Source organism: Pongo abelii, chromosome 8 (genome assembly GCF_028885655.2).
Source record: "Pongo abelii isolate AG06213 chromosome 8, NHGRI_mPonAbe1-v2.0_pri, whole genome shotgun sequence".
NCBI classification, from domain to species: Eukaryota; Metazoa; Chordata; class Mammalia; order Primates; family Hominidae; genus Pongo; species Pongo abelii.
In genome coordinates, this window is record NC_071993.2 from 128780797 (window position 1) to 128797788 (window position 16992).

Sequence of the window (16992 nt, forward strand, 5' to 3'; positions counted from 1 at the left end):
ATCTTAAATGTATCTCTTTTCAAGTCCAAGTTTAATATATCAACTTTGCTTAAAGTTGGAGAATGCCTACCCCTCCTCTTCAAACTTTGCTCATTTCTTTGGCAGGGGAGTGAGGATTTCCCTAGCTCACTTGTGCAGTGTGGGGATGTGCTAACACTGCTTAGATGGCAGCCTCTTTCATTCAATATTGTGACTTTTGTTTCTCTCCAGAGAGGGATAGAGAGAAAGGAGAGAGAGAATTTGGTCTGTGGCCTAGGTTGTCTTTTCAGGCCCTTATTGCTGCTTTTTCTGACACATGATTGTCAACATCTCTAGTGGGGTTGGAAAAGACTTTGAGGGGATGATTAGCTTGCTAGGACTGCCATAACACAATGCCACAGACTGGGAATCTTAAACAACAGAAATGGATTTTCTCACAGTTCTGGAGGATGAAGTCCGAGATCAAGGTGTCAGCAGGTTTGCTTTCTCCTGAGGCCTCCCTCAGTGGCTTGCAGATAGCCACCTTCTCGCTGTGCCCCACATGGTGTTTTCTTTGTGCGCATGCATCCTTGCTGTCCCTTTCTGTGTCCAAACTTTCTCTTTTTATAAAGACATGGGTCAGATTGGATTAGGGCCCACCCTAATGGCCTCATATTAACATAATTACCTCTTTTGAGACCCTCTCTACAACTACAGTCACTCGGAGGTACCAGGAATTAGGACTTGAACATATGAATTTCGGGGGATGGAACACAATTCATCTCATAAGAGGAATACCTTGCCCAGCCTTGAATGCAGCATCCCCCCCAAGTCATGTGGAGCCACAGACCAGGAGACAGAAGCATCTGCCTCCCAGTTCTTTCCTTCCTCTGGAACCTGCTCTTGCATCACGGGTACCCCAGCAGCACAGCTGTGAGCCTGAAACCTGTCTCTAAGATACCAAGCTTCTGCCCAGGGACAGAAGCATCTCCCCTCAACCCCATGTAATTAATTCTCTACGCTGAAGTCCTTCCCTGGTGTTGATTCCCACTGCCTTCCCCATCCACCTATCCTCTGGTCCCCAGAAGGCACAGTGAGAAGCAGGCTGAGGCCCACAGGCAATTACGCAGATCCATGGATTCATAATTCAAAATAAACCCATCAAAACGTTTGCTCTTACTTTTAACCCCGTTGTCCCCCAAGTGGAAATGTTAAGACACAACAGCAGAAGAGATAAATATGGCAGACAAAAGTTTTCCCACAGCCTTTAGCCCCTTAAACATTCTAATCCCATTGAAGATATTTATGCCTGGCCAAACACTGGGGCTGGGGGCTGGGCTCCTGCCGGCTGCCCCTTGCCGAGCCTGCCTGGCTTTGTAGAGACAGCTGCCTGTTGCTATGCGATTTGGTTACAGAAGGGCAATGCAGGGCACCTAACCCAAGTGCTTTTTTAACCAAACCACATGCTTATTAAAAGAATGGAGAAAGTTTCCATTAAAATATCTGGGCTGATTACATTTGGAAACTTAATAACATGTGTTGACTCAAATAACTCCCATTGAACTGAACCCCAGCAGGGCTCAGAGTTCACCAGGGGAACAAATATCTCTGATGAAGCTTGGCATCTTAACCCTGTTTAACATTTTAATTAAGAAGGGAAAATTCGGTGTCATTTGCTTTTCTGCGGTCTCCAGGAGCGGCAGGGTTCACGCTTGAGAATTCCTCCAAGAGTCCGGCGGAAAGAAATACATTAGCTAATTAGGGGTGATACAAAACATCTATATACAAGACATATACGCTCCGTTCTGCTTTGCAGGCCAGCTTTTCCACTGTCCTCCCCTTTCCAGGCTGATTCTTAAAAGAGGATGCTTGAGTATACCTTCTTTTTTTTTTTCTTTTAAATACTGTTAATTGAGAGTTAAACTGTTGCTTGAGTCTCTTACTCTACACAGCCAGAGAGAAGCGAGGAGAAAGCATCAAGCTACAGCCCCATTCTTGGGAAATACTCGGAATGTAGTTACTTTAGAAAACAGGTCCTCAAGTCCCCATTTCATAACCAGAAAACTCATCATTTTCACTAGTATTTCCTTTTTCTAGCCAGGTGGACACTCTGGGAAATGCTTCTACTGATGGCTCAGTTGTGTAGAAAAACTTATCTTCCTTGTTTTGCAAATGAGCTTGCTAAACGGAGTTTAAAACAGCAGAGGCGGTTGCATCTACAGGATACTTGGCTGGACTACTGGGTTTGTCCCTGTTCTCGAAAAGAAAAGAAAACGCAGCACATTGAAATAAGAAATAGTAGAAAATCCGTTTCACCAGAGGATGTGTAGAGATTTTTCAGTATATTTCCAAATCCAAAAAGTAACCAGCAGAGGCTCTTCTTTATTTATTTATTTTGGTTTGCTTTGCTTTGAAACCCTCAACCCCGAGTTTCTGTTCATTTTAAACCCGGTTCTCCTTTGGATGTCCCTTCATCTACAACCCAGTCCTGGGCTGCTGTTTCCTTCCTGGGAATCCTCCCTGCCCTGTTTGGCCTGCTGTCTCCTTCGTGTCCCAGGGAAAACCATACTCCATCACCCCCTCCGCCCTGGACCCAAAAGGGATGAGGAACAACTGAACTATGTGTTAATTGCGTTATGGCGCTTTCTCTAATGCAATAGTGGCCTTCTCCATAGCAACCGTGATTAAAAGATGCAGAATGGCGGGTCCTCCAGGGCCTGTCTGTCTGGGAAGTGATTGCCACTTTACAGAACAATTCAGTCCAGATAGAAGTTTATTGTGCACATTTCGCCTAAGCTGACTGCTCAGGTCACACTCCCCAAAGCTTCTTTCTCTCCCTCTGAGCGCTATTTTCAGGCTGATTTCGGGGAGGGAGCCACGGGAAATTTGCCACCCGGGTTGGGGGTGGTAGATGGGAGCTGTGTGGAGTTGCAGGTGGGGGTGGGGAGAGAGAGAAGAGAGGCGCCCTCGCTCCTATTCAGGGGCTGGGGAAGAAAATAATCCCAAGCTTGCAGCCTGAATGTAAGTCATCTCCAAAGAAGCCCCATGCTTCATTAAGCATCTTTAAAAATGCCCATTGAGATGCCCAGAGGGGGTAAGGTAAATTCTCTTTCCATTTTTGTGCCTCTTTCTAAAGCACACAGCATTCCTATTTTATACACTGTGGGGTAAGTGATTTTCAAAGTTGGAGGGAGGGGGGAATTAAACATTATCTGGACTACAACACACAGGACGGGGTGAGATAATTGTCCTGGCAGATTGCATGATCTCCATGGGAGGGGCAGGGGGCATCTGTGGGTCCCCGCTTCTTTATCTTCCTTCTTCCATGCCCCCATTCCTTTTCTCCTCTCCTGCCCGTAGGGTGAACCAAAAGTCCAGAGGCTCCGCTCACCCTCACATGTGATGCTGAGACACAGAGCTTGCACACGCCCTACACTTTGGATGCACATACGAGGAATTGACAAAGACTGCCCTTCAGCCACCAGGAACTAAAAGTCGCCAGGAGGCACTCCAGGTAGCTAGAGACACAGTTTGGAATATTAAAAGAAACTAAACATCATTGTGATTTCAAAATCCAGACTCAAGCTGGAACACATCCAAAAATATGTTCTTATAATAGAAACAGATTTTCAAGTGTCCAATTTCAGAGCCCGAGCTCTGGAATCTGAAGGCCTGGGTTTGAATCTTGACTCTGGCTGCTCAGCCATATGACCTCAGCAAGTTATTGAGTCTTTTAGAGCCTCAGTTTCTCTATTTGTAAAATAGAGACGGCTGGGCGTGGTGGCTCACGCCTGTAATCCCAGCACTTTGGGAGGCTGAGGTGGGCGGATCACCTGAGGTCGGGCATTCCAGACCAGCCTGACCAACGTGGAGAAACCCTGACTCCACTAAAAATACAAAAAATTAGCCGTGCGTGATGGCATATGCCTGTAATCCCAGATATTTGGGAGGCTGAGGCAGGAGAATCGCTTGAACCTGGGAGGCGGAGGTTGCAGTGAGCCAAGATTGCGCCATTGCACTCCAGCCTGGGCAACAAGAGTGAAACTCCATCTCAAAAAAAAAAAAAGATGAAAATAGCACCTATGTCATACAACTTTTAAGAGAATTAAAAGAGAGAATTATGTAAAGCATTTGTTTTCTGACACATGGCAATACCCAGAAACTAATAATAATAGTTATCATTATTATTACACAAGAGTAGTGCTCTATGTTTGCATAGCACTTGACGGTTCACTTACCTTACCTCTGATAATCTTCCTGACAATCCTGTGCTATTTTTTTTTTTTTTTTTTTTTTTTTTTTTGAGACAGAGTCTCGCTCTGTTACCCAGGCTGGAGAGCAGTGCCGTGATCTTGGCTCACTGCAACCCCTGCCTCCCACTTCAAATGATTCTCGTGCCTCAGCCTCCTGAATAGCTGGAATTACAGGTGCATGCCGCCATGCCCGGCTAATTTTTTTTTTTTTGTATTTTTAGTAGAGACAGGGTTTTGCCATGTTGGCCAGGCTGATCTCAAAGTCCTGGCCTCAGGTGATCCACTCATCTTGGCCTCCCAAAGTGCTGGGATTACAGTGCCTGACCCCTCCTATGCTATTCTTTCAAGCCCTCTTTATGCCTTGCCAGAGGGAGGTCAAAGCCCCTTTTCCAGGTGTTGCCAGGCTAAGCAGAACAGGCCAATTGCTAGGTACAAAACAAATCAAGAAATCCAACCTCCAAACTCCAACCCTAGTGACCAGGATTGTTCTGGACTATGGGATACAGTTCTGCCATCCTGGGGCTCATAGTTCAGTCTGAGCTCAGACATGGAGGTGAAGGCAAGATAACACAGCAAGGGTGGCTGCCCCAGGCCGAGGAGGCCACGCTTCTCCTGGAGCCTTGCTTCTATTTTTATTAACAAAATGTAAAAGATAGCCTACTTCAAGGGCCTTGGAGTAGTTAGATTTCTCTAGGAAATAAAAATGCTATTTATACTGGCAAAAAATATAATTTTTCACACTTTTGAAAGTGTTTGAAGAAAATTGGATGAAGACCACAAATCTAAATATTTATAGTGCCAAGAAATGTGTGTTAATGTGATTTATTTTTGACTTTAGAAAATAATTCATTAGTATCATTACTATGTTAGTAATACTATTTCCCAAGGAAATCTCCAAATTTTGAACAAAAGCTAATATGCAAATTAATTTAGGCAAAGAGCCTCCTAGTTACACTTTGTACACTGACCATTATCTTTTCTTTGTTTTTGTTTTGTTTTGTTTTGAGATGGAGTTTAGCTCTTGTTGCCCAGGCTGGAGTGCAATGGTGCAATCTCGGCTCACTGCAACCTCCGCCTCCCGGGTTTATGTGGTTCTCCTGCCTCAGCCTCCTGAGTAGCTGGGACTATAGGCGTGTGCCACCACACTCGGCTAATTTTTTTTTTTTTTTTTTTTTAATTTTTAGTAGAGATGGAGTTTCACCACGTTAGCCAGGCTGATCTCAAACTCTTGACCTCAAATGATCTGCCCGCCTCGGCCTCTCAAACTGCTAGGATTACAGGCATGAGCCATCGCACCAGGCCAATCTTTGTATCTAATATGAAGATGCAATGCTCTCCAAAGGCTTTTGCCCAGATAGCTGCAGAAGCAACGAGAACAGGTTAACAAACACTCAGCCTTCAAGGCTGGGCCACCCTAAGCAGACGGACCATCCCATGAGGTTGTCAACACTCTTCAAGTGTCTACTTAAGTATGGCCCAAGAACCAACAGCATTGGCTTCATCCAGAAGCCTGTTAGAACTGCAAGATTTCACCCATAACTCTGTGCGCCCTTCCCTCCTGTCCTCTTTCCATCATCTTTCTGCGCCACCACATGGTGTGCATGTATGTCCTGACTGATGTTCTCAAGAGCATCAACAATGCCAAAAAGAGAGGCAAACACCAGGCTCTTATTAGGCTGTGCTCCAAAGTCATCATCTGTTTTCTCACTGTGATGAGGAAGCATGGTTACATTGGCGAATTTGAAATCATTGATGATCACAGAGCTGGGAAAATTGTTATGAACCTCACAGGCAGGCTAAACAAGTGTGGAGTGATCAGCCCCAGATTTGATGTGCAACCCAGAGATCTAGAAAAATGGCAGAATAACCTGCTTCCATCCTGCCAGTTTGGTTTCATTGTACTAATAATCTCAGCTGGGATCATGGACCACAAAGAAGCAAGACAAAACACACAGTAGGGAAAATCCTGGGATTCTTTTTTCTAGAGCTGTAATACATATTTACAGATAAAATGCCTCATGGACAAAGGAAAAAAAAAAAAAGAACTGCAAGATTTCAACATCCTCAGCCACCTATTCACCCAGGCCTACAGAATCCAAATCTTCACTTTACCAGATTCCAGGTGATTTATATGCACATTAAAGTTTGAGAACTGGTGGTCTACACAGTTTTCACACAGCTGAGTGAAAAGGCAGTGGTCCCCCATGAAGGACTCAGCCTCCCTTGCAGCTAGGTATGGCCAAGACACTAAGCTCTGGCTGAGAGACTAAGTTCTGGCCAGTGACAGGTGAGCAGAAGTGATGTGTGCAACTTCCCAGTGTAGTCCTCAAAGAGAAGGAGACCAACACATTCCCTTTCCTCTTTCCCTTTCTTGCTGGACAGATTTAGACATCATGGCAGGAGGTGGAGCGGCTGTCTTAGATCAGAAATGGAATCCCCATGCCAAGGATGGCAGAGCAAAGAAGAGGCCTAGATACTTGATGATTCTTTAACTTATCATAGCAGCCTTACCTCCAAATTACTACACGTCTTTATTTCTACATCTTCTATGATAAAAATTTCCAGTTGCAATCTGTATATATGTCATTTCTCATTATAGAAAGTGAGCTTTTTGTGGACAGAGACCATACTTTGTTTTTATCCTCTGCATTAACTGGTTCTATCATGCAGTCTTGCCTTTAATACATGTATGCATGACTAGAAGTTAAATGAATGAGCAAATGAATGAATGATTTATTATCAATAAGTGCTCACTAACCTCCCAGTGGTCAAAGATGAGACACTATGCGCTTTAATGAGGATAATGATTGTAATGGATTAAAATTCATTAATATGTTAAATCTATGGATTCATGATTATATATATATTAATATATAGACATATGGGAAAGATGAGACACTATGTGCTTTAATGAGGATAATGACTGTAATGGATTAAAATTCATTAATACATTAAATCTATGGATTCATGATTATATATATTAATATATAGACATATATGTGTGTGTGTATACCTAATTGGTCACCTTCAGAGAATAAAGAATTCAGTCTCATGAAAACTGGTAAATAAAGGGAAAGGACCTAACATTTATTCTTCATTTCCTATGTGAACTTTACAACAGGGTAACAGTGGCGAGAAGAAGCATTTTCTTATATAATTCTAGCTAACAAATGATAGAATTAGAATATCACCATTTTGCAACCCCTCCCCAAGGGAATTAGTGGACCCAGGCATAGAGTATTAAAAGCTGCTAACATCCCCAAAACAGAAACAAGACATTACGCTTTTCTTGTAGTCTGCCAAAGGGATCAAACCCAAGTCTGATCAAGCCCCTGGATCCACAGAGCACAGGAGGACTTGTTGAATTGCATCATGCATGTGTGATTAGCAAAAATTCTGCCTGGGGGAAACTCTACCGACTGTCAGACAACTAAGATAAATCATAAGAAAAACAAAGTATGGAGGGGGACGTTATGGGTCAAAGGAAGCAATAAGGGGAATACTATAGTATAGGAAGTAATGGAGGGGATTGCTATAAAATCAGAATAATGGTGGTTAGAATATGCAGTGGTTCATGCCTATAATCCCAGCACTTTGGAAGGCTGAGGCAGGAGGATCATTTGAGGTCAGGAGTTCAAGACCAGCCTGGCCAACATGGTGAAACCCCCTCTCTAACAAAAAATACAAAAATTAGTTAGGTGTGGGGGTGCATCCCTGTGGTCTCAGCTTTTGGGAGGCTGAGGTGGGAGAATCACCTGAACCCAGGAGGCGGAGCTTGCAGTGAGCCAAGATCACGCCACTGCATTCCAGTCTGGGCAAGAGAGCAAGACTCTGTCTCAAAAAAAAAAAAAAAAAAAAAGAATAGTGGTGACTTTGGGGAGAGGAAGGCATTTGTGACTATGACTGAGTACAGGAAGGCCTTCTGGGATACCTGGCAAAATTCTATTGCTTGACCTGCCTGGGGCTTATAGGGGCATTTACCTTATTATGGTTTATTAATCCTTTTTTTTTTTTTTTTGGAAGAACATCACTTGCTAAGTGGCTTCCTCATATGTGGGGATCACATTCCTCATGTGTGGGGACAGGGGGCTCCTTCCAGGTTATAAATAGATTTAAAGATTTTCTGGTTGGCAATTGGTTGAAAGTTATTATCAATAGAATGGATTGTCTGGGTTAGATTAGTGGTTGTGGAGACCAAGGTTTTATCACACAGATGAAGCCTCCAGATAGCAGGCTTCAGAGATAATAGACTGTAAATGCTTCTTATCAGACTGAGAAAGTCTGTTCTATCAGTAATTCCAAGAAGGAGGAGGGTATAATGAAGCATGTCCAGCTCCCCCAGGTCATTATGGCCTGAACTAGTTTTTTCAGGTTAACTTTGGAATGCCCTTGGCCAAGAGAAGGGGTCCATTCAGATGGTTGAGGGGCCTTAGAATTTTATTTTTGGTTTATAAAAGATATGTCCATCTTGAATTTTGAGAGAGATTATCAAGATACTGTCAAAATGTAGAGGCACACTGTCACATTGTTTTGTGCTCCAAGCCACAGTGTATTTAGTGCTTATTTCCCCATGTTATTCCTAACACTGGCTATCACCTGTTTACATTTTTAACAATTCTGCAAGTGAGAAAACGTATGTCTGTGATGGTATGACTTGCATTTCTTCAACTATGAGTCAAGTTGCTTATCTTTTCATGTGCTTATTGGTAATTTAATTTTTTTCTGTCAATTAAATGTTTAAATCCTTTGTACAGTTTTTTTTTTCTATTAGATTTTCATTTCTTCTGGAAGGGATCAGAAACCTAGAAAGTTGACTCAGGTGCCTTCGAGGGTCTTGTTCTTTCTCTTTATTATCAAAAAGATTAACTGCATGTGGCATAGCATTATCTTCTAGATTTTGTGATTTGATCACTCTTAAATGCATGTTATTAGATAGTGTGGTCAGATAACATAAGAGAGAACTAGACATTAGACTTGCTTATCCATTTCCATTATAATTTCTGATCTGATAGCCATGATAACATTTAACCTAAGTCATAATAAAATTATTTTGCAAATTATTTGGATTTAAAACTTCCTCACTCCCAAATTCAGTAAAAGGTGACCAAAGGAGCATTTCCTACTGCATCACACATTCATTTAAAACATGCCATAAGCATACCACACCCTTCCAGCACCCAGTTTTCTCATCTGCAAAATAAGCAGATTGGACTCCATGTTCCCTGAATCTGCAGTTCCTTTTAGATGCAACATCCTATGAAGCTGCGTCTGCCAGCCAGGAGCTCAAATAGAATTAGTTTTGGCCTAAAAGGAAGCCAGGCTACATAGAAGGAGAATAATGTTTAACATGCAAGTCTGACCACAGGTGACCGAAGATTCTTGTCATTAGTCTTATGGCAGTGGTACATATAGGGACAACTGTAGACCCTCTCTACCTGGGCTTCACAGTTTTCAAAGTCTTCTCTGCAGTCACTGCCAAGACCACCTCCAACTCCTCAGGCTCATTCCTTTGCCGAATCCTGAGTGAGGTCCTAGTTCCTGTCCATGTGTGATTGTCCCAAATACCAACGGAGAGTCTTAGTACCTCGAGTAAATCTCCACATAGTAGGTTCTTAAACTGAATTACTATTTTCTGAAAATATATTATTAGTGACAGTGTTAGTATTGTTATTTTGAGACTGGTGTGTGTGTGTGTGTGTGTATGTATGTGTGTGTGTTACAAGATAAAGGAAAAGAATAATTATGTTGGTATCATTGGGAACTGGGATTTTTTTTCTTTCTTTTTTTTTTTTGTGAGATAGAGTTTTGCTCTTGTTGCCCAGGCTGGAGTGTGATGGCGTGATCTCTGCTCACTGCAACCTCCGCCTCCCAGGTTCAAGCAATTCTCCTGCCTCAGCCTCCCAAGTAGCTGGGATTACAGGCATGCACCTCCATGCCCGGCTAATTTTGTATTTTTAGTACAGACGGGGTTTCACCATGTTGGTCAGGCTGGTCTCAAACTCCTGACCTCAAGTGATCCACCCACCTTGGCATCCCAGCGTGCTGGGATTACAGGCATGAGCTACCGTGCCCAGCCAGGAACTGGGATTTTTCATCGTGGAGAAAAGAGATGTAGACATAAGTTTGATCTGGTTAAGTAAAATCCCTAGAGCCCTAAAAACTGCAATGGATTCAAATCCACCAACTATGTTTAAACTACGTTAAAATACCATGTGGTATTTAAAAAGAAATTCACTGGTTACTTTTCAGATGTTCTGGATAACCAATTCCTTATTTTGTACATTGCTAAATGAAGAGAAAGAATAAGGCTTTTCTATATGAACTACCTTTGGGGTCTCATAGTTGATGAGGGTAAATTATCTCAAGTGTGGTTGGAATAAGATTTGAATATTGCTGTTTTCAACCTATAATTAAATAAAGGATCCAGGCAGTCACTAATGGCTGCTAATCTCCTAAAAAAAGAAACCATCAGATTATTTTCTGACTCTTGTTGGAAGAGCACATCATCTATGAAGGAATCTTATTTTAAAACTTGAACTTGGATTTAATTAAGCCTTGAGCTCTAAATAGCAATTTACAAAAAGTACAGGGGAAAGAGGAACATGTTAAATGACATCATGGGGCCACAATCAGCAAAACCTGGACTTTTGGAAACTGTACAGAACAAATGACCAGGTTTCTTCAACAAATAACTTGCAAGGAAAAAAAATGATGTATAAGGGATTTAGGGATTAAAATAAACTTAACCATATTAACTGATTATGATGTATGGACCTAACTTGGATTTGATTTTGAACAATTTGTGAAAAAATTTATAAGACAATTAAAGAAATATGAACACTGAATGGCTATTCAATGATATTAAGGAATTACTGGTTATTGCAATAAATAGAGACGTGATGAAGAGTGCTAGTGGTTTTATGGTTAGTTATTTTAACAGCCTGTATCTTATAAAGACACATACTGCAACATTTATTGATAAAATGATATGCCATCACGGTTTGATTCAAAATTCTTCTGGATGTGGTAGAGGAGTCAGGGTAAGGTAAAACAAATGAAACAGCCCTGAGATGGCATGGTTGAGGTTATGCAGTGGGTACATGGGGGTCATTATATCCATCTCTCTAATGTGTATGTTTAAAATATTTTATTAAGGTAGTTTCCAGCCAGGCACGGTGGCTCACACCTGTAATCCCAGCACATTGGGAGGCCAAGGTGGGCAGATCACGAGGTCAGGAGTTTGAGACCAGCCTGGCCAACATGGTGAAACCCCATCTCAACTAAAAATACAAATATTAGCTGGACGCAGTAGCATGCACCTGTAGTCCCAGCTACTAGGGAGGCTGAAGCAGAATTGCTTGAACCCGGGAGGCAGATGTTGCAGTGAGCCGAGACTGCGCCACTGCACTCCAGCCTGGGTGACAGGGAGAGATTCCATCTCAAAAAAAAAAAAAAAAAAAGAAAGTTTCCCTTGGCTGGGTGTGGTGGCTCATCTATCACATCTGTAATCCCAGCACTTTGGAGGGTGAGGAGGGAGGATTGCTTGAGGCCAGGAATTTCAAGACCAGCCTGGGCAATATAGAGATACCCAGTCTTTATTTAAAAAAATTTTTTTTAAGTAATTAAAAAATTTTTTCTCTCTCTCTTCTTTTTTAAAGGAATAACTAGCAGTCCCAAGGCTGCTTGTCTCTACTTTCTGATCTGACATTGATTATCTTGAATGATCTAATTGACGTCATTCAGTCATCCCTGTAAATTAATAACATTTGAAACTTAGTCACAACTCTTGCATAAGGCTGACATTCCTACAATGTGATGGACTAGCTATTGCCATTTCATCTTATACAAAGACCTCCTAAAGGAATACACTCTGATCAAAGATATCCAGAGAAGGATCTCCACACACACACACACCTCTAGGACAGGTGCACATGTGGGGAGAAGGGTATTACAATGACAATTGTTAAATTCCAACACCCTCCTTTTTACCATGAAACTCTAAACACTTTCCTCTTTTGGGAGTCTTTATTGCTAGAGAAATTAATGTATATTTCAGAGAACAGTAGCACAGATGACGTTTCCAAGAGGCTGAATTCAGTCTTCCACTTGGAGGTGTCACATAAGGTATGACGGCTCACACAGACCCTCAGAGGCCTTCCTTCCACCCTCAGCCCATTAACTTTTTTTCTGACCATTTCTCTAGTCTCTCTTGTTACTGTTAGGTTTCTTGTGGGTTGTTTGGTTAACCCTACTGTGTTAGTCCATTTTCATACTGCTATGAAGAAATATCTCAGACTGGGTAATCTATAAATAAAAACAGGTTTAATGAACTCACAGTTCCACATGGCTGGGGAGGCCTCACAATTATGGTGGAAGGTGAATAAAGAGCAAAGGCATGTCTTACATGGCAGCAGGCAAGAGAGCATGTGCAAGGGAAATGCCCTTTATAAAACCATCAGATCTTGTGAGACTTATTCACTATCACGAGAACAGCACGGGAAAAACCCGCCCCCAGGATTCAATTACCTCCCACCACATCCCTCCCACAACATGTGGGGATTATGGGAGCTACAATTCAAGATGAGATTTGGGTGGGGACACAGCCAAACCATATCACCCACTGAGGACAGTGATGCAACAATAATTTTAGCCTACCCACAAGACATTGTCCCTATTGCTAAAGTGTTTGTGTCATAAACACTTTAGCAACACAAACTTTTTAGTTTGTGAGGACTGATCTTTGTGAAGCTGTACTATTTAAATAGATAGCAACATGGAATCAAATGAACATTCTCATTTACCTTTGGCTATTTTCAATTATTATATTCATTGATAACATAGTCATATGTAAGTTCATCTGAGTGAGTGAGTGATTAATTAATGGTAGAGATGGGGTCTCACAAGGTTGCCCAGGCTGGTCTTGAACTCCTGGCCTCAGGTGATCCTCCTGCCCTGGCCTCCCAAAGTGTTGGGATTACAGGCATAAGTCATCATGCCCAGCTAAATTCATCTTATTTTCAAGAGTAAATAATAATAGATTTATATAGGCTGTTAATAATAAGTTCATTGTGTTCTCCAATTCTCTGTAATCACCAACTTTTTTTTTCCACTGAAATGTGGGAAAGAGTTGGACGGGCTGATTTGCTTAGTTGGTGGTCAAAACTGAATGGGTCCGTACTGCCTAAACGCATTCAATGCGCAGTCCTAGACTGGAAGAAAAAGTCGAAAGACATTGTTAGGAAAATTGGTGAAATTTGATGTCTTGTAGATAACAACATTGTGTCAATGTTTAATTTCCCAAAAGGTATGCAGTGGTTCTTTCTACTATTCTTGCAGTTTTTCAAAAAACTTGACATTATTTAAAAAGTACAAAATTTTAAAAAGCAATGAGGAATCTGAGCCCCAGACACTGCTGACCCTAGAACCCAGCACTTCCGTGGGACAGCCAAATGCCATCGGCTCCCTGCTGTTGCCAGCTGAATACAATACAGTGCGTGTCACATGCCCCATGAGCAACACGGAGTCTGTGATTCAAGGAGAGGAGAGCATTATACAGCCAAGGAAGAACTGACTCCTTGAAGGGGCTGGTGAGGGCTGGCGTCAAAAGTTAGAGCCATCAGCTCTCTCTCAGTCCAGATGCCTGGGGACTTTTATTACCAAAACAAAATAACATCAATCAAGACAAAACAAATATCTGTACAGTTTAATCTTTATTTTTACAGGATTTGGCAGGAGCCAGAAGGTCTGGAACAGTAGGCCTTTTTGGGAACTTTGTATTTATTAAAATGGTCTGGACACTGGTTCTTATTATTCTTTCTCTCCCTTTGAAATGGGAATGGAAAGTCTCCTGATAAATGGGCAGAGGCATGGTCCAGATTCTTGTAACTAACTACTCTCATAATCCTTTTGTGCTCCAATACAAAAAATGCATGCGTGAACTTTATGTTCTTGAGATTCTAGGTTCTCAGCCACCCAACCTTGCTGAACATGCTGGGCAACATGGAACACGGGGACTCGTGGTCATGCTAATAACAGAACAAGTTTCGGTTGGAAAGCTTTGCCTGAAAGAATCCTTAAAATACTATAAATTTACTCCACATAATCTAATTCATCCTTCTTAGAACAGAGATGGAATTTCTGCCTTTAGAATTTATTCTTTATTTTACAAGTTCTACATTTCAAAGTTAACTTATCTTGCCAAATATTGAAATTCATCTTTATAAAACAGTACAACAGACAACCAGGATGCTATGTCATAACGTAAGCTTAATTTACATCTACAAATAAATTTTTAGGCCGGGAATGGTGGCTCATGCCTGTAATCCCAGCACTTTGGGAGACCAAGGTGGCCAGATCACTTGAGATCAGGAGTTCGAGACCAGCCTGGCCAACATGGGGAAACCCCGTCTCTACTAAAAATACAAAAAATTAGCCAGGCATGGTGGCATGCGCCTGTAATCCCAGCTACTCGGGAGGCTGAGGCAGGAGAATTGCTTGAACCCGGGAGGCGGAGGTTGCAGTGAGCGGAGATCGTGCCACTGCACTCCAGCCTGGGTGACAGAGCAAGACTCCTTCTCAAAAAAATAAATAAATAATAAATAAATAAGTACTTTTTTAGTTGTGATAAAATACACATAACATAAAATTTACCATCTTAACCATATTCAAGTGTACGGTTCAGTAAAGTTAAATATATTCACATTGCCATGCAACTAGTGTTCAGAACTTTTTCATCTTGTAATACTGAAACTCTACAGCCACCAAACAACAGCTCCCCTTTTCCTCCTCTGCCAGTTCCTGGCAACCCCCATTCCACTCTGTTTCTCCATGAACTTTATTGCTCTGGATACCTCATCTAAGTGGTATAATACGGTGTTTGTCTCTTTGTGACTCAGCATAATATTCTCGAGGTTCATCCATGTTGTAGCATGAATCAGAATCTCCCTCCTTTTTATGGCTGAATCATATTCTATTGTATGTCTGTGCCACATTTTGCTCACCCATGCATTCATCCATGGACACCTAGGCTGTCCCCACTTCCTGGTTATTGTGAATAATGCTGCCACAAGCATGGATGTACAAATTATCTCTTCAAGACTCTGTTTTCAATTCTCTGGGGTCTACACTGAGAAGTGGAGTTGTTGTATCCTATAGTACTTCTATTTTTAATTTTTTGAGGAACCGCCATACTGTTTTTTAAGCAGCTGCATTATTTTACATTCCCACCAATCATGCACAAGGATTCCAATTTCTCTGCACCCTTACCAACACTTTGTATTTTCTGGGTTTTTTGATAGTAGCCATCCTAATGGGTGTAAGGTTTAAAATTTAAGTTTAGAGTTTACAGTAAAAGGCTGCTTCAGTCAATGAAATATATGAAATCAATGAAAAGCAAAATAAAGCATTCTTATGTTAGGAAGGAATATCCTTTTCCTATTATTTAGCAAAGCATCAGCTGGACTGGAGAGAAAAGGCTGAAGCTAAAGATACCAGTAAGGAGCCTACTGCAATCACTGAGCTGAGAGCTATTGGGCAGGTGAACTTGAGCAATGTCAAGGAACCTAAGGACAAAGATGCCAGGGACACTTTGGAGGTGAAATTGACATTGATTTTCAAGTGACTGAATGTTGGACACAAGAAGAGTCGATGATAGCACGGAAGCTGCAAATGCAGATGACCAGGGGACTCAATGTCACACACAGAATGGGAGAGAAGGAGCAAGAACTGGCGGGGAGGACCGCGTTGTGTTGAAGGAGCTCAATGGGAGAGTGGAGCTGGGAGCAGAGTTGAGAAGACTGGGTGGAGAGAACCCCAGGTGGTCCCATGAGTGAAGATGACACTGCTGAAGGAGATAAACAGAGAAATCAGGGGGCCGTTGCCAGAATAAAGGAATATTTACTAAGCTATCCCATGCAGGTGTAATGCCAACTTTTTCACCCTGAGCAGATCCAAAAGCGCTCCCTGACTTTGGCTGAAAGTTTATAGCTAAGGCATGTAAAACGACAGGCTGGACTCCTGGGGAGGCTAATGAGTGGTACTTTACTCCCTGGCTATAGCTGGCAGGGGACTCTCAGCTCATCATTTTGCACGATGAAATTCGTTTGTTGCAGGGGTCTTCAAGCAGAAGCACTTCTTAGAAAATCAATCAAGTCTCCTACTGCTAGCAGGTCAGCAAGCTATCCCTCCTTACTGTGTTAAAAAAAAAAAAAAAAAAAAAAGCCATGCACATTCCCTGATTGTAAATCAATGATTATAAGTCAAGAAGGTGAAATATAAGAGATTTTGAAGTATATTTTCAAAGTTGAAAATGCATGTCACCTTAGGTGCATACAACATCTTGCCAACTGAATATGGAACCAGCTGTCCTGCAGAATATAATTTGATGACAAAGTCAATGTTTTTCAGCCATAGCAGAGAGGAAAGAACATGATGTACAAAAATTATTCAAGTCCTGAGCATCCTACCCTTAATAGAGCCATCAACAAGTTTATATTTCAATTATTCTAACTACCTCTGACCTATCACACGTAATTCACATTTGCAAAGTTGTGCACTTAAAAACATATCTCCATGAGCTTGCATGCAGTGCAGACACATTTGGTTTTGATTCTCTTTGACCTCCTCCAAGAGTAGTAAAAGATCACCTTTCCCAGGAGATAACATGTAAGTCTGCTCATATATTTCCAAACACAGCATGTGGTTTCAGTCACATGTCTCTTATTAATGTCAGTGGGATCTCGGTAGGTAGGAACTCATGGTCCCTAAACTCCCTGAGGAATTT

At 41.8% G+C, this 16992-nt stretch overlaps 1 protein-coding gene across 1 annotated transcript; it reads left to right on the forward strand.

The window, feature by feature from the left end:
* Positions 1-5803: 5803 nt before the first annotated feature.
* Positions 5804-6184, forward strand: LOC100433801 (small ribosomal subunit protein uS8-like). The gene has a single exon (XM_054521841.2). The coding sequence runs from the start codon at positions 5804-5806 to the stop codon at positions 6167-6169; it is 366 nt and encodes a 121-aa protein (XP_054377816.1). The 3' UTR covers positions 6170-6184.
* Positions 6185-16992: the final 10808 nt, after the last annotated feature.